Source organism: Pristis pectinata, chromosome 22, assembly GCF_009764475.1.
Source record: "Pristis pectinata isolate sPriPec2 chromosome 22, sPriPec2.1.pri, whole genome shotgun sequence".
Classification (NCBI taxonomy): domain Eukaryota; kingdom Metazoa; phylum Chordata; class Chondrichthyes; order Rhinopristiformes; family Pristidae; genus Pristis; species Pristis pectinata.
Window position 1 is genome coordinate 33,405,806 of NC_067426.1, and position 21,405 is coordinate 33,427,210.

Sequence of the window (21,405 nt, forward strand, 5' to 3'; positions counted from 1 at the left end):
GCTGCAGTGAGCAGCAGGTTGGGAGACGTGCAGGAAGCCTGCTGGAAAGATCCCGGGACCAGCAAGTGCAGAGTCAATGTGACCTTGATCTCCCCGGAGGGAGCTCCTTGACCACGGAGGGAGATCTTTGACCCCCAAACAGAAGAACGCAGCTGAATGTGTTTTTTTTTGGTAGCAGGTCACAAACCTCAGCGAGGACAGTGATGGAAAACCTAAACTCATCAGTGCCTTGTTCTTCGAGAGGTCCCGTTGGGACGTGGTATCTCTGAAGACTCTCCGGGAGAAGGCTGTTTACTGAAGGACATGCCCCGACTCACCCTGAGCCTTCGCAGTAACAACCCTGGCGGTTAAGCCACTGATGCACCTGTTGAATAAGGACTAGCAGATCCGTGCACTCGCTTCATTGCAGCTGCTTGGAGCCATGTGCCTTCACTTCTGAAACTGGCCAGCCTGCGTCTCCCGAGGTCAGCAGACTGCCTCTTTAAGCAACGAGAAATGCAACGAGCTGGCCACCATGCTCCCGACTGCCCTGGTCATTGGAAACACAGGAGACTGCAGATGCTGAAATGTGGGACAAAGGAAACTGCTGGAGGGTCTCAGCGGGTCGAGCAGCATCTATGGAGGGAAACGGAGAGTCGACGGGCCACTGGCCACGGGCTGCAGCCGGGAGCTCCACTTTACGTGGGCCGGGCTGGACGGGCCTTCCACAGGGAGCGGTGGCATCACCCGCGCCAACGGGCACGGTGCACCGAAACGCCAGGGGCAACTTTACCCGGACCTGGTCAGCTGAGCAACCCAGTCTGGTTTATCTTACGCCCAATTTGCGCGTAAAAAAACGGGCACTAACCAAGCCAATTAGGCTTTTTGTAACGATTTGCAACGATAACATTACTTTCTAATAGATAAACGGAGGGGCATATTGTGGAACACCTCCAGATCTGGAAGAACACTTGTGAATTATTTGGCAATATTTGTGGAAAGGAGGGGAGGGTTTCAGATCGCTCTGGACCCATCAGACATTTTTCCAGGATAGAGGTACCCAAACACCGGGGTACAGCGCTGTGATACTCATTTCTGTCTTGGAATATAAAACGTGAACACGCTGGAGTATTGCAGTTGCAGTACGTTTCCCATTAGACAATGCTAACACCAGCTAAAAACCTATTCAAATTCTTCGAACAATCGCCTGCATTCCTCTTTGGGACGTTTGTGTTCTTGCTGATGGCCGGAAACCAAACATGGCAAAAAGCAGCCAAGAACTGAATGAGTGGGGACAAGGAGCGGCCTTTAACGAGGGGTGGGAATACTTCGTTCTTTTTGTTACTTCGTTTTTGTTTTGCGCCCAGCAGCGGAGGTAAATGCGTCCGATCCATAAACGTGACAACTCCAGTACCCAGTTCAAGACTTCAAAAGATAAAAGCAACGGGTGAAATCGACTTATATCTCCCTCATACAGATGAATCCCTTCAAACTGCCAATTCAACTTCCAGGGGCTTGTGCCTCCAGGGGACAGCTCTACATCCAAGTGACAGCGAGCTGACTAAACACGTGCAGCAATAAGGCAGCCACATTTAGTTTTTATTGCACTGAAATTTTATTTGGTGATTTTTTAAAACAGTATTTGGCTGCGTAAAGTCTGAGTGTGTTTGGTGGGCTGTCTACAGGACTCTATTCGTTAATGGTGATTGTGAATTATCCTTTAAATTCACCAGGATCCTGTTTCCTGTCCTCCTATTAAACTCACTGGGGCCCCATTTCGCGCCAGTTCCACAGACTCTGAATGCTCTGGTAAGGTCCATGCTGGCCAGAACACGACTAATGCACTGCTAGACCCAATAACTTGTGGTGCTGATGAGGACTGGGCACCCACCTATTTATGGTCACAAGCTTTATTTACCTCAAAAGCTTGGATCAGTTGCGGGTCAGGAAGTAGATCGAAAGCACTATTCGCTGTCAAAAAGCCAAATCCTCCCATGGAATCAACACTTGGTTACTTATCAGTCACCAGGATACATTTAAAGATTGGTTATAACCCTTGATCCAATCTGAAATATTCTGGGCCAGTAAGGCAGGTAGAAGAGGTGGAGATAAAGTGTACTTAACCTTGGGAGCGAGCTCAAACAAGATGCGAGTGGAGATGAATCCATCTACCTGCAAAGATCCAAACAACCCCTCACGACAACATCCACCCTGCGCTGGATAATTCCACAACTTTAACCAACACTCCACCTAAACGTTGCTGCTTCATGTGCTGAAGAATTTCCTGAGAATAGTCTGAGAATATTTTGTCAGACTAGTCAACATGTTTTTATGAAGGGTAAATAGTGTTTGACAAATTTGCCAGAGTTCTTTGTGGATGTAACAGGCAGGGTCGTTAGCGGGGAGCCTGTAGATGTAGGGTATTTGGATTTCCAGAAAGCATTTGATAAGGTGCCACATAAAAGGCTGGTGTACAAGCCAGGAGCTCATGGTATTGGGGGAGGCGTGTTAACATGGACTGAAGAGTCGTTATCACATAGAAGACAGGGAGTAGGAAAAAATGGGTCTTTTTCAGACTGGAAAGAAGCTAAAAATTCAAATTCAATCTGAACAGCTCATGATTTACCAGAACTTCCTTATCGCCCGCATTGAAAGCTCCATCACCACCTCCGTCCTGTTGTCGATGAGACCTTCATATTCCGGTCTACACCTCTGGGCCAACCCAACCAGATGCAACCACCCTGCGCAGGTAATGGTCACTGCGTGTGTAGCAGGAACCCACTCCCAATGGGCAGTATCTGAATGCCCAACACTGTTAAGGAGTCACACCTGCTTATAAAATTGGGGTTCTCTTTTTCAGCTTCACTAGTGGAATTATTTCTTTTATTATAGGAAATAAAACAGGAACACGCCTGGGCAAAATAAGCAAGAAAACGCTCCTGTATTTCTCTGACATAAATGGCCCGTGTTTGCCGAGACGCAGGTTCCCGCGCAGTTTGAGTGTCCTTACCGATCACACAGAAGGGCTTGCGGGCAAACCGGAGTCTCCCCTGTAGTCCGCGGTACCGGCAGCAGCAGCCGGCTGCCCAGATTCGAATGACATATTCCAACCCAAATACAATGATCATGACGAATTCCTGCAGAACGGGACAAAATAAACGGTCAGCCTGAGGACGAGGTTTGACTCCACTCTGACCCAGCAGGGCCAACATCTCATTCATCCCCTCCCGCACCCGGGTGCTGGGGCGCTGCTCCGCACGGTAGCTTCTGCAACCTGCAATCCGTCCACCCCACCTGTGCTCCAAAGGCTCCAGGTCCGCCTGAGATGTGCCCACTGTAGCACAGACCCCAGGGAACAGGAGACTTTGGAGCACAGGTTGATGTGCCCGATGGCGGTGGAGTCCAGGGTAGGGTTACAGTCCAAAGCGTTTACGGTTGAGATGAGGCGAAATCTCTTCTCTCAGAGGTTGGTGAACGTGGGGGAATCTCTACCACAGAACGTAGTTGGAGCCAAATCATTAAATATATTGGAACATAGAACAGTACAGGCCATTCGGCCCACGATGTTGTGCCTACCCTATATACACCTAGTCCACGACAAATCACAATCAGGTATGGAAGAATATTGTCCTCAGGGGTAGAGGGATCGAGGGAAACGAGGAGAAAGCCGGAAGAGGGTACTGCATTTGGATGATTATCCGTGATCTTATTGAGCGGTGGAGCGGACTCGGGGGGTCCAGTCGCCGACTGCCGCTTGTTATTTCTATGTTCCTATGTTTCTCTCCTGTGAAGATAATCGGACAGACTGTCTAGCCCAGGGTACTGAGGTCAACCAGGGAGATGCCATCCTCATAAGCACACTCAGTCATTTGCCAGAAGAATGTCCTTGAGATTCATTGGCGAAAAGGTAATTGAATTGGTTTATTATTGTCACGGGTACGGAGGTACAGTGAAAAACTTGTCTTGCATGCTGTCCATACAGATCATTTCATTACAACAGTGCATTGAGGGAAAACAATAACAGAATGCAGAATAAAATGTCACAGCTACAGAGAAAGTGCAGTGCAGGCAGACAATAAGGTGCAAGGTCATAACGAGGTAGATTGTGAGGTCAAAAGTCCACCCTTATCCTATTAGGGGACAGTTCAATAACTGTCCTTGAGCCTGGTGGTATGTGCTTTCAGGCTTTTGTACCTTCTGCCTGGTGGGAAAATATCCGGGGTGGGTGGGGTCTTTGATTATGTTGGCTGCTTTACCGAGGCAGCCAGAAGTGTAGACAGAGACCATGGAGTGCAGGTGGGTGCTGGGCTGTGTCCACAACTGAAATCAGCTCTCAGGATGTTTTTTTTTCTCGAACGCTGCTGGTGGATGCGGTGAGGAACCGAACCAAGGGCTGGAAGAGGCTGAGAAGGCAAGGATTTCCATCCAGGCCTTTCGGCTATGCAAACCACTAAAGTTCTTGGCTGGAATACCGAGAAGACTCATGTTTATAAACAAGATTTTTCTTACAGGTGTCAAAGGGCTGCTTGTCAAGCACAGCCGCAACTAATGCACGTTGCAAGAACTAAAGTTGCTACGATCCCTCAGGACAGGTAGGCTGGGGTATTGCCAAACACAGACAGTCTCCAAAGGTCCATGCTTCACTCTCAAAGCAACCCAAACCCTTCCATGTCTGTTCGAGATGCAAGGAGGGGAATCTTTCTCACATAAATCAGAGCTGCTGCTCATTGCACCGAATGGGCTTGTGAAGCAATTTCGTGGTGGGCGTAGGAAGCAATTAGATCATAATTCTGGGCAACCTGTAGCCCTAAGATCCTTTTCACCTTCTGTAAACCTTTGCTCAGCTTCTATAGGAGGACACCTCAGCAAGTGCGAGCTATCTGTAGGTCCCAGAATTTGTCTTAAAATTACAGAAGTGTGCAGTCTATCTGCATAATGCTTGAGACAGATTGTGTGCGAGAGAGAGAGAGAGAGCGAGCAGTTAGCTTGGGAGATAATGGCGCTGATCTTCCATTTGACGCCAGCGCTTGAAGCGGCCATCGCGGTGGAAGTGCCCATTCCCAGGGCTGCCGTGGGGCAGAGTCAGCTGAGCACCTTCCAGCTATGACCAGCTGTGTCTGCCCCGGTACCGCATCGGGGCACACAAGGACTTCACGGGGCATTGGCAGGTCCCCCAGGCTTCCCCACTCAGACAGCGGAAGGTAGATGATCGCTCCCCCCTAAATACTTTTAACTGTTTTGGGGTTATGGGTGCGTTTTTAGTGTGTTGAATATTCGAACAAACATTGTTCTGACAATAGGTCAGTTGTGTTACTGATTCTGAATGTCAGCAGCTTTCAGTGGCCACAGTAACACTGGCAGTGGGGGTGGGGGTGGGAAAGGGCCTCGCCGGTTGTCAAAACCATTCTGTGAGAGCAGCCGGTTGCACTGAGGCCGAGGCAACTGTTGGAGCAGTGGACGGTCAGCGGTGGGTCGCTGTGCTTGGCTGGAATCAAGGGTCCCAGCGTTTCAGGGACTGCAGCAGCAAAGGCCTCACTCACCGACTGCAGTGGGTGTCACTGGCTGCAGTGGAGAGAGAGCAGGAGATGGGCTCAATGGCGTATCAGGCCGTATTGACTCGGTTAATGATGTTAACATCAGTTTAGTGAGGATTTAACATTGCATTCATCGCCCTGTGGTATCTTTCCTCTAACCTGACCTTCACCGTCCAGTTGATGCTGAATTACATCGACAACACCGAATTATTTTTGCAACTCCCTTCACATTTTGTTAAGCAGCTCTGTCCGTTAATCGTCTTGTTACAGCGGTTGGGTGACTATCTGTATAATGCAATTGCTAGTTTGCTTCATGTGCAGCTTGTGCTTTGGTCAATCATGAAGGGTTTCCAGCGGGTGATTGATCTTTGATAGTTTGACAAGACTGAAGGATTTTATTCCCTCTGCCTCATCCCCATTGGGCAGCTCAGTCTCTGGTGGGTAATGGAAGACTCAGTCTGCAAATGGATCCCACTGGTGTGCCTTTCCATAGCCGGGAACCCTCATCAGACCCGCCCCAGTGCTGTCCAGATGTTGCCAGTGCCCCAGTGGTGAGCATTGCAACATGTGGCCCTGCACAAGGCAGCGCGCTGCAACCCAGGGTGGCCACCCTGCTGCTTCTGATTGGCTAGCTGAGGCCTCAGGACAATTGTGATGTCACAATGCAGGGAATGGGGTGTCAGCCAGTGGCGGTCACAGGATTGCCCACTACTTGCTGCCATTGTGTATTTGCATGTGTGGGTGCATGCATGCATGTGGGTGCATGTGTGTTCACATGCAATGCATATGTGTGCATGTGTGCATGCATACATGCACATGGGTGCATATGTGTGCATATGCATGCATGTGTGTGCATGTGAGCACAGCCATGCATGTGGGTATTGGTATTGGTTTATTATTGTCACTTGTACTGAGGTACAGTGAAAAACTTGTCCTGCATACCGATCGTACAGGTCAATTCATTACACAGTGCAGTTACGTTGGGTTAGTACAGAGTGCATTGAGGTAATACAGGTAAAAACAATAACAGTATAGAGTAAAGTGTCACAGCTACAAAGAAAGTGCAATGCAATAAGGTGCAAGGTCACAAGGTAGATCGTGAGGTCAGAGTCCATCTCATCGTGTAAGGGAACTGTTCAATAGTCTTATCACAGTGGGACAGAAGCTGTCCTTAAGTCTGGTGGTACATGCCTTCAGGTTCCTGTATCTTCTACCCGATGGAAGAGGAGAGAAGAGAGAATGACCTGGGTGGGTGGGGTCTTTGATTATGCTGGCTGCTTCACCAAGGCAGCAGAGGTAAAGACAGAGTCCAAGGAGGGGAGGCTGGTGTCCGTGATGCGCTGGGCTGTGTCCACAACTCTCTGCAGTTTCTTGCGGTCCCAGGCAGAGCAGTTGCCATACCAAGCTGTGATACATCCAGATGGGATGCTTTCTATGGTGCTCGATAAAAGTTGGTGAGAGCCAAAGGGGACAAACCGAATGTGTGTGCACATGCATACATGCATGTGCGCATCTGTGTAACGTGTGTATGTATAGAGGGGGTGGGTCTGGCTCAGAGTGAGCCACTCAACCAACACCCCTCCATCCTTTGTTCGGGCTCCTCTGACTGTTGGCACCTCACACACAGGTCTCGGGGTCAGCTGCCTCCAGAGCTCTCAATCCCATCACTTCCCAGCCTCACTTAACAGTACACCTCGGGTTCCTTATTGAGAAGGGGCAGCGATGGTATTAAATAACATCTGTTTATTAGCATTTCTTTGTCCCACCGTCCGTAGCGGTGAGCATTAGTTGCTGCCACTTCACTCAGACGAACAAACGTCTGTCAAACGACGCATTTCAGCCGAGGTGAGATTCAGATTTGGAGGTCCACTGACCACCCACTTGCTCTGACTCACCCCTTGCCCTCTTCCCTTCATACTGGCCATCTCCCCTCTCCACTCAGTCCCAATGCAGGGCTTCGATCGGAAGCATCGACAATTCCTTTCCGTGCACAGATGCTGCTCGGCCCACTGAGTTCCTCCGGTGGATTGTTTATTGCTTCAGATTTGGATACCTGAGGCATGAATCTGGGGGTTGAGGAGAACGGTGAAGGAAGAGCATCACAGCACAGATACACACTGTGAATAACAGGCAAGCTCGTCAACATGACCAAACACTACCTCAATGCACTCTGTGCTACCTCAATGCACTGTGTAATGAATTGATCTGTACGATCGGTACGCAAGACAAGTTTTTCACTGTACCTCGGTACAGGTGACAATAATAAACCAATACCAATACCACTAAGGTATAGAACCGTCAGACTGCTGAGCCGTTTCACATTGTCCTGGTGCCCGGGAACACAGAGCTGCCTCTTGTGGCTCAGTCACTATCAGACTCTCCCCTTGTCCTTCTGAAAGCAGTTCTGGAACCGAAATATTTGAAAATCTACTGTAAAACAAACGAGAAGGTGCAAATGTGGATTGGTTACATCCCATGTTTAAATAAACACAACTCTTCACACATGGGTTGGGAAATCACTGCTTATGTCTAAACTTTTCTAATCGGTTCAGACTATCTCAGGCAAAAACGAGTTGCTGGAGGAACCCAGAGGGTCAGGCAGCATCCACAGAGGGAGATGGACAGTCTTTCAGTCCAGTTGAGGGTCTCCTCTCGAAACGTCGGCTGTCCATTTCCCTCCACAGATGCTGCCTGACCCGCTGAGTTCCTCCAGCAGCTCGCATTTCTTTTTGCTCCAGATTCCAGCATCTGCAGTCTCTTGTGTCTCCAGACCATCTCGGATGCTGTTCCCTTTTCCCTCCCTCCCCACCCCACAGAGGGAGCGGCCCGTCACTAGCGGTGACTACAGATACCGGATCTTCTCCGCTGTCTCTCCCAGCTGCCTGTTCATCGGTGTGGCGTTGACAGGTTAGTTTACTATCCTGATCTCACAGCCGAGCTCTGTGCTATTTTTATCTCTTGTTTACTCAGAAGCATTTTCCAGCAGGCAAGACTGGAACAGAGCCAGGAGCAGGAATGCTGTGAGTAGTCTGTCACTGTAGCAGGGTCACAGCACACCCACCTTCAGGCACTGACGTCAGTTAACTCAACACTAAGGATGGATGGAACTTGGGGCTTTGCTGGTCTGCCCGACTTCATCGCTGTAGTGTACATGAATAAGTGCAATATCAACTCATTTATGCTGTGCACTGACACTTTATTCTGCATTCTGTTACTGTTTTACCTTGTATACCTTGATGCACTGTGTAATGAATTGACCTGTACGAACGGTATGCAAGACAAGTTTTTCACTGTACCTCGGTACAAGTGACAATAAGAATAGTAAACCAATAAATGAATAAGCCAATTTGATCCTGTGTGTACCACTGTGTGCAACAGATCGAGGCAACACTTTGGTTAGCAGAGGCGCTGCCTCATGTCTCCAGGGACCCAGGTTCAATCCTCACCTCAGGTGCTGTCTGTGTGGAGTTTGCATGTTCTCCGTGTGACCGTGTGGGTTTCTTCCAGGTGCTCAGGCTCCCCACCACCCCCCCCGCCACATACTAAAGACGTGTGGGTCGGTAAGATAATTGCCCCTAGTGTGTGGGTTAGTAGTAAATCTGGGGCCAGTTGCGGGAAATGTGGAGAGAATAGAATGGGATTGGTGTAAAAGGGTGCTGGGTGGTCCACATGGATTCAATGGGCTGAAGGGCCTCTTTCTGTGCTGTGGGATTCTATGACTCTGGAGTTCTCAGTGCTTTCTCTGTGTGACACAGGTTATTTCAGCAGAAACTGCGAACCTATGGGGCAGAGAAATGCCATCACAAACTCTCCACAGCCACCGATCCATCAGAGGAACTGTAGAGAAATAGGTTACATGGCTGTGGTCCAGTAGGTTGAGACACGACTGTGCTTCTTCAGTCTGGTTCTTTGCAACCACAGGATGTTTTACAGCCATGGAAGGAAATAATGAACACACCTCCGGTGGTGTAGATCACCAAAGTACTGAGCCGGATGGAGGGAGGTTTGGCCGACTCTGTCACACTGGTATCCACAGGGAGTTTGGACGCTGACCTTAGACTGGCTCCAAGCTTCCAGAGCATTGGGCTGGCACCATGCAACACATGTAAACTGTGGAAACAAGGGAAATACCAATGTCGCTGTGTCAGTCTGGCAAAGCGCGGACCCCTGGAAAACTGGCAAGAGGGTAAACTGGGAAGCCTGGACATCAACCATCGGCATTGTTGGAGGGAGGCGAGGGGGAGATGGAGCAATGATACAGATTGTAGAGCTGTTCCCTCACAGGCCCAGAGACCCAGGTTCGATGCTGACCTCAGGTGCTGTCTGTAGAGTTTGCACGTTCTCCCTGTAACCGCGTAGGTTTCCCCCCGGATGTTCCGGTTTCCTCCCACATCCCAAAGACGTGGGGGTCGGTAGGCTGCTGTAGATTGCCCCTAGTGTGTAGGTGAGCAGTGGAACCTGGGGGAGTTGATGGGAATGTGGAGAGAATAAGTCGCAAGGACAATGAGCAGTGAGGGGTGAGCCAGCAATGATTGACTGGGACAAGTAGCCTCCCATTTTGTCAGGGAACTTGGAAAGGCTGTGGTTGGCTCAGCTGGGCTGGAATAAACACAAACTGTACTTAGATGGAAAACAAGGTCTCCAGTGACACCAGCTGGGATCACAAACAAAGAGAGGTGGGGGGGGGAAGAGAGAGAGGGGGGAGAGGGAAGGGAGAGAGGGGGGAGAGAGAGGGGGGGAGAGAGGGGGAGAGAGGAGGAGAGTGAGAGGGGGAGAGAGAGAGGGGAGAATGAGGGGGAGGGTGGGGGGCAGAGAGAGGGGGAGAGAGATCTTTGAAATGAAATCAAATGTGCAAGTTTTGTTTTTGATTTTAACTGAACTTGCAACTTGTGTAGGTGAGTGGTAGAATCCGTGAGGAAGCTGATGGGAATGGAGTGGAGGGGGGAGAGAATAAAATGGGATTAGTGAATTAGTAATTGGTTTATAGTCACATGTACCAAGATACAGCAAAAAGCTTTTGTTTGCATGCCAGGATTAATGTCAGTGGCTGGTTGACGGTCAGTGCGGACTTGGTAGGCTGAAGGGCCTATTTCCATGCTGTGACCAGACATGCCATCTTACAACTGACCTGCCAGCAGTGTATCTGAGCCTCCAGCACAGAATGTGTTCAGCTGATTGTACAGCGGCGATAACCTTTTAGAAAGGAAGGAGTAGTGTAGTGTGCACCTGCCAGTTTCTAAGGAAAACTTTAAAAGCTGCTGGGTCATTACCACCAGAGGAGATCATCTTTATGTGGTTACCTCTTGTAACACCTTTGCACCTGAAAGACCAATGCCACAAACAAAAGCTGCGTGTCTCACTGCGTGTCTCACAGCGATACTCTACCCTCTGGCCAGCTCACAGGAACCCACAACACACCACGCTCCAATACTGCACCAGGCCACCTTGATTTTTCTTAGTTTAATGGCATTTTTGTGTTATTTATGGTATGGCTTCCAAATTCCAGTTCTCTTGTTGTTCTGTTCCCTTTCGCTTTGTATCTCTACCATGCACCAGGATTGCCATTGGTTTTTGTATCCTTATATTTTAGAATTTTGCAATCTTTTAGCTTTCTTTATATCTACTGACCATGTAGAGGGAGGTCATTCTGCCCATCGGGTCTATGCTGGCCATCAATCCTATTCCTCCACTTACTCCCCCACTGTAACCTATTCTTTCCCAAGTGCCCATTATCCAGTCACCTCTGTCGTTACCCATGTCTGCCCTTTTTGGGAAGTGGAGAGTATAAACTGACTCTGTGTCACACTGTATGGCTTTTAATCATCTCACACTGATCCACCATGGTCTTATCCATAGACAGAACAACACAATTTATCGTGCATAGTTCCTGACCACCAGGTGGAGGTTGGATGAATTCACGTCTGTAGGCTTAGCTGTTCTGCAGCTCTTCTTCAGAGATGACATTAAAATCAAGGTTATCATGATTGCCCTGAGAGAGGTGTTCATACACTATTAGCCTGTTAATTAAATCTAGCTCAGAATATAATAATGTAAGAGTAGGAGCAGGAGTAGAGCAACCCATTCCTCCAGCTTGCTCCGCATTCTAAACAAATTTGGCATGTCCCCTTTGACCCTCACCAACTTTTATCGATGCACCATAGAAAGCATCCTATCCGGATGCATCACAGCTTGGTACGGCAACTGTTCTGCCTGGGACTGCAAGAAACTGTAGAGAGGTGCGGACACAGCCCAGCACATCACAGAAACCAGCCTCCTCTCCATGGACTCTACCTACACTTCTTGCTGCCTCAGTAAAGCAGCCAACATAATCAAAGACCCCACCCACCCCGGACATTCTCTCTTCTCCCCCCTTTCATCGGGCAGAAGATACAAAAGCCTGAAAGCACGTACCACCAGGATCAAGGATAGTTTCTATCCCTCTGTTATAAGACTATTGAATGGTTCCCTAGTACGATAAGATGGACTCTTGACCTCACAGTCTACCTAGTTATGACCTTGCACCTTATTGTCTACCTGCACTGCACTTTCCCTATAGCTGTGACACTTTACTCTGCATTCTGTATTGTTTTACCTTGTACTACCTCAGTGCACTGTGTAATGAACTAATCTGTATGAATGGTATGCAAGACAAGTTTTTCACTATACAAGTGACAATAATAAACCAATTCCAATTCCAATTCCAGTCAATGCTTTGGCCACCTCACTGCATTGTTCCCACATCCACATCCTCCTGCAGTCAAAAAATCCACCCACTTCAGCCTTGAATGTACCAAACAACTCTGGCTCCACAGATCTCCGGGTTAGATAATTCCAAAGATTCACCACCCTCTGAGAAATGAAATTCTCCTCATCTCTGTCTTAAATGGCTACCTCCTTCTGCAAAGGCAGCAAAGGATACTCCTAGGTCAGCCAGATGTGGAAGCCCTGCCACAGCTCCTCTCAGAACCCTGTGTGTCAGTAATGCCCAGCTCTCATTTATCTAAACACCAGCGAGTGCAGGCCCATCCTGCAGTTGCTCCTCGAAGAACAACTCCTCCAACTCAGAAACCAGTCCAGTATAACTTCACTGAAGAACCACGGGCAAGTATACCCTTCCTGAAACAAAGAGGCTGAGAGCGACTGCTCCAGGTGTGGTGTCATCAACGCCCTGTACAGTTCCTCACTCTTGACTCCATTCCCTTTACAACAACGACATTCTATTGGCCTTCTTAATTCCTCGATGTGCCTGCAAAATAACGTTCTGTGTTTCTTGTAAAAAGGCACCAGTATTTTGCAGTTTCAGACCATTTATATAATATTCTGGTTTTCTACCCTTTCTACAGAAGTGGTAGACTCACATCATGACCCACTAGCCATCTTCCTGCTCAATCCCTTAACGTATCCAAACTCTGTGTCCTCCTCATAGCTTTCACTGGCTTGGACATTACATGGGTCCCTTCAATAATCCATTAATGCGGATCTAAAACAGTCGAGCCCCAAGACACAGGCACAAGTTACCCTTCTCTCCGCTCTCTGTCTGTTAACCAATCCGTTATCCTCAACCCAATGCCCCTTTAACTCTAATGTAACCCCAGCACTTTACCTAAAGCCTTTTGCTCATCTAAATCCAATATTTCCACTGGTTCCACTTTATCTATCAGCTGTCATATCCTCAAAGAATTCCAATACATTTATTATACATAATTACCCTTTCATGAAAGCACATTAACTCTAACTAATTACGTTATAGTTTTCTAAGTGCTCAATTAACTTTATCTTAATGAGGAATTCCATCATTTTCCCAATGACTGGTGTGGAGCTAACTGGCAATATAGAGTCATAGAGTACTGCAGCACAGAAACAGGCCCTTCGGCCCATCTAGTCCATGCCAACTTGATCTTCTGCCTAGTCCCGTCTACCTGCACCCGGACCATAGGCCTCCAACCCCCTCCCATCCACGTACCTATCCAAACCTCTCCCAAGCGTTACAATTGAACCCGCACCTACCATTTCCACTGGCAGCTCATTCCACACTCACACCACCTTCTGAGTGAAGTAGTTCCCCTTCAGATTCCCCTTATATATTTCACCCTAAGCCTATGACCTCCAGTTCCGGTCTCACCCAACCTTAGGGGGAAAAGCCTGCATACGTTCACCCGATCTATACCCCTCATAATTCTGTATACCTCTATAGGATCTCCCCTCATTCTCCTGCACTCCGGGGAATAAAGTCCTAACCTATTCAATCTTTCCCTATAACTCAGGTCCTCAAGTCCCGGCAACATCCTTGTAAATTTTCTCTGCACTCTTTCAAGCTTATTGATATCTTTCCTGTAGGTAGGTGACCAGAGCTGCACACAAATTCCAAATTCGTCCTCACCAACGTCTTGTACAACTTCAACATAACATCCCAGCTCCTGTACTCAGTGCCCTGATTTATGAAGGCCAATGTGCCAAAAGCTCTCTTTATGACCCTATCTACCTGTGACGCCACTTTCAAGGAACTGTGGCTCTGTATTCCCAGGTCCCCTTGTTCTATCGCACACCTCAGTGCCCTACCATTCACTGTGCAAGTCTTACCCTGGTTTGTCCTCCCAAAGTGCATCACCTCACACTTGTCCACATTAAATTGCATCTGACATTTTCAGCTCATTTTCCCAGCTGGTCAAGATCCCTCTGCAAGCTTTGAAAGCCTTCCCCGCTGTCCACTACGCCCCCAATCTTTGTGTCATCCGCAAATTTGTTGATCCAGTTTACCACATTATCGTCTAAATCATGAATATAGATGATAAACACCAACAGACCCTGCACCGATCCCTGTGGCACACCACTAGTCACAGGCCTCCAGTCAGAGAGACAACCATCTGCTACACTCTCTGGCTTCTCCCGCTAAGCCAATGTTGAATCTGATTGGCTACCTCATCCTGAATGCTAAACGACTTAGCCTTCTGGACCAGCCTCCCATGCAAGACTTTGTCAAAGGCCTTGCTAAAGTCCATGTAGACAACGTCCACTGCCTTTCCCTCATTGACCTTCTTGGTAACCTCCTTGAAGAACTCTATTAAATTGGTTGGACATGACCTACCATGCACAAAGCCATGTTGACTATAATCAGGCCCTGTCTATCCAAATATAGTTTCCTGGTTTTCTCCCACCACTCTTTCTTGAACAGTGGAGTTACAGTTACTGTTGTCCAATTTGCTGGAACTTTTCCAGAATTCTAGGAACTTTGGAAGTTCATAACAAAAGCTTCTACTATTTCTGCAGAGCACCAGATCTGAGGAAAATAAAAAAATACTGCAGTAAAACAGAAAATACTGGCAACGTTCAGCAGGTTGGGCAGCATCTGTGGAAAGAGAAGCTGGGTTAACATTTCAGGTTGGAATTGATTTCTGATGAAAGGTCTCTGACCTGTATGTTAGTTCTGTTTCTCTCTCCACAGATGCTGCCTGACCTGCTGAGTGTTTCCAGCATTTCTGTTAAACCTGATTTAGAGGGTCTGCAGCTTGTGGTCTTGTTGGCTTGCCTTGTACTTTCTCTCCGCAAGGAATTGTTTAAAGTTCTCATTCCTTTTTGTCCTTCGCTTCCTAATGATTTTGCTTTGCTTTTAATGTGGAGACTGGTACAAAATATTTACCCAGCATTTCTGACTTTTCCTTACTCCCCATTACTAATTCTACAGTCTCAGTATCAACGTTTAGCCCCTCCCTTCAATCTTGTGGAAGCTCTTATTGTCAGATTTTATATTTCTTTCTAGTTTATTCTCTTTCGATTTACTCCTTTATTATTTTTTTTTAGTTATTCTATTCCGGTTTCTAAAATTCTCTCAGTTTTCCATGCTACAGCTATTCTTGTAAACTGCTTCTTTCAATCTTTAACTTTATAGTTAGTGATGGATCGAGATCTTATTCTGTGACGTCTTTATTTCTCAGTGAAATGTATGTTCAATAGATTTATTAGATATTTCTTTAAGTGTCTGTTGTTACTTATCTACTTTTATATTTTTACATCTAATTATCCTCCCCTTCCATTCTTCCCATCTTTCCAAAACATCAGGTACCCTGGACATTCAGTTCCCACCCTGAACCATCCTGCAGCCATGTTACTGAATGTAGTGAGACAGCACATGGCTGTCAGGTGACAGTAACGACACTGACCCCGGCTGACCGGAGGACAGTATTGCTCCTCTGATCGGAAGTGATACCACTGTCAATCAAGGTGTGGCTCCACCCATCCCTCAGGTGTGACAGTACCTTTTGTCTCTGAACTTGCCTGACCATTGGCTCATTTAAATCACAACAGTGAGGCTCCACCCAGCCTCCTAGCACCATAAAAGGGTTGCAATCCCCTAGCCCTTCCTCTTTTGATGACCCCAGGAGTAGTGAGACAATGCTGCAGAGATCACTGGTAAGAGTGCATCACCACGTGGTTTGGGAGCATTTCACTCAGATTCCAGGTAGTCTTCGAGCCAATGCTAGTGTGGGTCAAGCATTGAAGTATTATATCCTGAAGTTGTACATTGTTATTGTGCTTGTGTGTATCAGTGTGTGTGTGTGTGTGAGTGTATCTTATCCTAGTTGCGATGCCCCCCCGCATGTTCACAGTCTCCTGCGTGTATGTGAGTGTGTGTCTGTTCCCATCCATTCTGTCCCCATGTTTGCCTTTCTGATTAAACTAGTTTTGATATCCAAAGCTTCGTGTCCAGAGTCCTTGATCCTTAAGACAGAAAAGAACCATTTCACACAACACTGAATGGCTGGTAGGTCAAGCCAGGTAACCACCAAGTGTGTCACAGATTCACCTATCTTGTTGTGGATCTTTTGTCCAATCAGATAAGGAACCTTTAATTTTCACCCCTGTTCACTGTTTTCTTATTGACCCTGTTTGTTGCTGCGCCTCTTCCGTCATACACCGTCCTCCATCCCTGCCTCACGCACCCGACTTCCAATCAACTCATTGCCTCTTCTCTTTATCTTTCTCAACCTCCCCTCCCCCTGCCCCGACAATTCTGTCTGCAGCTCTAGTTATCCAATTTGCCTGGACATTGGTCCCAGTCCGATTCAAGTAAACCTGCTCCCTCTTTCCCCACACTTGTACCAATGCCCCCTCAATGATGCAGACAACAACCCTGAACACAAATCAACAATTCCATCTGTATTTAGTCACAAGCTATCCTGCTTTTCCCAATTTATATTTAAGCTAAAATCCACCATTTAAACTACTTTTCCTTTGCTAAACGCTGGTCTAACTTCTGCATTGCTGTATTCTGCTGCTGCACGGTTGCAGTCGGGGACCTTTTCAGAAACTCCCACCAGAGTCTTAAATCAGGTTCTTAACTCCATCCATGGAATCGCCACCGTCTCTCGTTATGTTGTCTCTGATCTTGTCCTTAATCACAAGCTAGCCTCCTCCTCCACCATGTTAATCTCTCAGTGTTACAGTCAGCCCCCAGCCCTTGGTCGGAGTGAGTCTCAGGACTGGTCCTGTCCTGCACCCTCCACCTTGAATTTGCCCCTGCAATGCATCAACTCCCTCCCCTGCGTGCTGTGCATTGGTTGAGGGACTGTGTATCTTAATTCTTTAATTTCCTCAACTATTTTCAGTTTTTGTCTTACCCTCTGAAGTGGAGTGGCAGCATGTCATCCTGAGGGGAGAAGACGGCACCATTGGATGCACCCACTCTATCCTCACGCTGACCACCTCAAGCTCCAGGTACAGTTCCCTCTCCCCTGTACATCAGAGCGTCTCCAACCTGCGTTCGAGCTCAACAGCTGAACCAGAAAACGGTTAAGAATCTCCCACAGGCATCCGCACTTAAGCACATTACTGCTCTCTACAAGTTGCCACATTCGGAAATTTCGGCAAAAATTGTGCTTACTTATTATGACACAGGAAGAGGCCATTTGGCCCATCAGATCCAGGGAAGCAATCCCATTGTCCCCATTCCCTCTCCTTATTCCCCTGTACCCCCACAACTCCCCTCTCCTACGATAGGGGCAAAATACAGTGGCCAATTAGCTGGCCAGCACGTCTTAGGGATGTGGGTGGAAACCAGAGCCACCTGGAGGAAACACACACATTCGCAGGGAGAACGTGCAAACTCCACACAGACAGCACTGGAGGTCAGGACTGGACCCGGATCTCTGGAGCTGTGAGACTGCCCCCACTGTCTGATGTAACTTAATATAATTTACTTTATTACTTTTGATTCACCTCAAAATATTCTTTCAAATTAAAAGGTGGTTATGCATTAAAACACAGGGTGAAATTTTCACTGCCTGAAGTTTCCATGAGCCAGTGTGTGTATTGAAGACCCCTCAGCAACCCCTCTCTGCTCTGCACCAAATCCCTACTGACCTCATTCCCAAATTCACACCCTGTTTAAGAAATGTTCCATTTCAGGCCATTCCAGCACCGGCAAAGAGTGATCTTAAACAGTGGGCTTCTTAAAAAGGAATCAGGCAGAGGAGTAAAAGTGTGCAAACATCTGAAGTAAAAACAGGGAGTGCCAGAAATGCCCAGCAGACTGAAGAGGCAATGACCTTGACCGGTCATTGCCCTGACCTTCACGGCAATGACCTTGTATCAGAACAGATGTGTATCGTTGTTAGTATAACAGAGACAAAGAGCAAGCCCGATGATTAACCCAAACCTCAGTGTCCGGAGGGTGAAGTCTCTGGTGCCTGTCTAACCCCCAATTTTACTCTGCCCCATGCCCGTGACACTTGGCTGTCACCCTGAGCCAATGAGGTTTAATGCTCACCTTCTCTATCTCCTCGTGCCCTTCCATCCTGTCACCTCCAATTCCCCTTACACAGTCGGGCCTCTTTTATTCCTCCCGTCAATCCTTTCCTAATTTGCCTCTGACATCCTTCATTCCCTTGGCACTGCTGCCTTTCTTGGATAAACCCACAGCTTCAACCTCTTTGCCTCAAGATTCACGGGCAGGGGGATCGGGAGCCTCTCCTCCTCCGCTCCACTTCTGGACGTGCGCATGTGCTTCACACTCAGCGTTCCCAGCACTCATCTAAACTCCCCTTTCCTCTTTCGTCTGAATTCACTGTCCTGCCCCATTTACCACTGTGTAACATCTCCTCATATTCATGCCTCTTTTTAACTGGACAAGGACATCACAGGCAAGGTTGTCCTTCTGTAATTGCCCTTTAGAAGATGGTGGTGAGCTACTGCCTCGAATTGTTACCACCTTCCAGGCTTCTAACCCTCATCCCACTGTGCTGTTGGGGAGGGAGTTCCAGGACTTAGACCCAGTGACAATGAAGGACAGAGATATAGTTTCAACTCAGTCTGGTGTGTGTTTTGAAGGGAGTGGTGTTCCCATGCACCTGCTCATCTTGTTCCTGCTGGCAAAGGTGAGGATGGTCGAGCATCTGTGATGGAGGGATTGAGTGTTCAGGTTCTAATTGAGTGGGTTGCTTTGCCCTGGGGTTTTATTAGAGCTCTGTTCATCCAAGTCAGCGGAGGGTGTTCCATCACACTCCTGATTCATGCCCTGTAGATGGTGGAAAGGCCTTGGGGTATCACAAGGTGAGTCACTTGCCACTGATACCCAGCCTCTGACCTGCGGTGCAGTCACAGAATTTTGTGGCCGGTCCAGTTAAGTTTCTGGTCACCAGTGAGTCCCAGGATGGAAGGGGCTTGGCAATGTTCACCAACACTGAATCTGAAGGGTAGGAGGTTGGACTGTTTCTTGGTGGAGATGGTCATTGCTTGGTACTTCTGTGGTGTGAATATTACTTGTCATTCATCATTACATACCTGAATGTTGTCTAGGTCTTGCTGCATGCAGGCATGGGCTGCTTCATTTGTGAACAGAATTAAACATTGGGCAATCAGCAGACAACATCCCCACTTCTGACCTTCTGGTAGGAGTCATTGATGAAGCAGCTGATGGCGGTTGGACCAAGAACATTGCCCTGAGGAACTCCAGCAGTGACGTCGCAGGACTGGGTTGTTTGTCTTCTGATGGCCACAACCTTTGTGGACGTCTGCTGGAATGTTTTCCCCCAATACCCACTGACTCCCGTGTCACCAGGGCTCCTTGATGCCACACTCTGTCAAACATTTTCAGTTACTCTCACCTCACCTCTGGAATCTAGCTCTCTGGTCTATATTTGGCTGTGATGAGTTCTGGAGCCAAGTAGTCCTGGTGAAACCCAAACTGGACGTCAGTGAGCAGGTTATTGGTGAGTAAGTGCCACTTGCAGGCTTCACTTTACTGACGATTAATAGTGGACTAATTGAGCAGTAATTAGCTGGATTGGATTGTACTGCCTTTTGTGGACTGGACTTATCGATCAATTTTACACGCTGTTGTAAAATTGTACCAGACCAGTGCTGTAATGGCACTGGGACATCTCAGCGAGGGGTACAGATACTTCTGCAGCGTAGGTCTTCAACTCCTGAACTCCTGCTCTTTCTAGTTCTCTCAGCTGTCCCATGTTATCAAGTGCAGAGAACTGGTTTGATTGGAGACTAACTGGTGCTGGAGAGGATCTCCGCAGGGAGCAGAGGGGGATTACCCACTGGCTCAACACTGGTGGGACTGCTTCAGCCTTGCCACTCTCACGCTGGGATCCACCTTCAATGAGGGTGGGGCTGCTTCTGCCTCCTCAGTCTGACGGTGGCTCTCTGTCTCCACGAGGATGTTTGATCACTTCTAACAATTCTGTCATGGACAAGTGCAAGTGCAACAGGTGGATTGGGGAGGATGAGGTCCCTCCTGGGGAATACATCTACTTAACTGAATTTAAACAGCTTCAGTGGTGGGATTTGAACTCAGGGCTCTGGGTAGTGAGCCCCTGGCTCTGCGTTACCAGTCCGGTAACTCCACCGTTGCACCGCACCATTCCCAGAGAGCGATCCCAGAGCTGACGGATGGTGGTGAGAAAGAAAACCACTGGATAAAAGGAAGCAGGGAATGAAAATAAAAAGCTGGGAACAGACACAGGAAAGAGGAATGTTGTACTGTGACTGGTTTTGTACTCTGCTGCAGTGAGGTCACCACTTCACCAGTTCCGGGCACTTCACGTGAGGCGTGAGCCTGTAGTGAATGTTAGTGGCTGCTTTGACTCACGACCAGCACTCTTGATAGCTAAGGTGTCCTTGCGTCCTTACAGCTGAAGGGGTGACCGCTGCACAGTGACTGCGGGAGGGGCAGGGTCAGGTTTCCCTTCCCCACCCCACAGGACGGAGTAACAATGAGGATCCCTCTGCTGGCTGGGATCAGCTGACTCAGCGTGGACGTCAGCTCTCTCACCCAGTTCACGCACCAGCTGCCTGTGTTCCTCACCATCAGCACAGCTTGCTCCCTTTCCGTAGGGCAGGAGGCAGTCTGTGATTGAAGTCCCCACCCCCAAGGACAGCTGCTCTGCAGAGTAACAAACCATTTACTCCGGTTTACATGGACCTCAGTAAGGCTGTCGACAAGCTCCCACATGGGAGGCTGGTCGAAAAGGTCCATGGGATCCAGGGCAAGTTGGGAAATTGGATCCAAAATTGGCTTGGCAACAGGAGACAGAGGGTGATGGTAGGAGGTTGTTTTTGTGACCAGGTGCCTGAGACTGGTGGTGTCCCACAAGAATTGGTGCTGAGACCTTCTAATACATGTGAATGATTTGTATATAGATGCAGGAGGCATGGTCACTAAGTTTGCAGGTAACCCGAAGATTGGTGGAGCTGTTGACGGTGTGGAGGGTGGTCGCAGGCTACAGGGTGAGATTGATGTGTTGGTGAAATGGGCTGAGAAATGGCAGATGGAGTTTAATCCTGATAAATGTGAGGCGATACATTTTGGGAGCACTAATGAGGTGAGGACATATACCCTGACTGGTAGGGTCCTAGGGAGTATTGAGGAACAGAGGGATCTTGACAT

General features: G+C 48.2%; 1 protein-coding gene across 1 annotated transcript in view; it reads right to left on the minus strand.

The window, feature by feature from the left end:
• Positions 1 to 21,405, minus strand: part of LOC127581570 (potassium voltage-gated channel subfamily KQT member 4-like) — a 370,353-nt gene that overhangs the window by 115,987 nt on the left and 232,961 nt on the right. Inside the window, exon 3 of the mRNA XM_052036036.1 lies at positions 2,990 to 3,116. Within this exon, the coding sequence (XP_051891996.1) occupies positions 2,990 to 3,116 (127 nt within the window). The remainder of the gene's footprint in view (positions 1 to 2,989; positions 3,117 to 21,405) is intronic.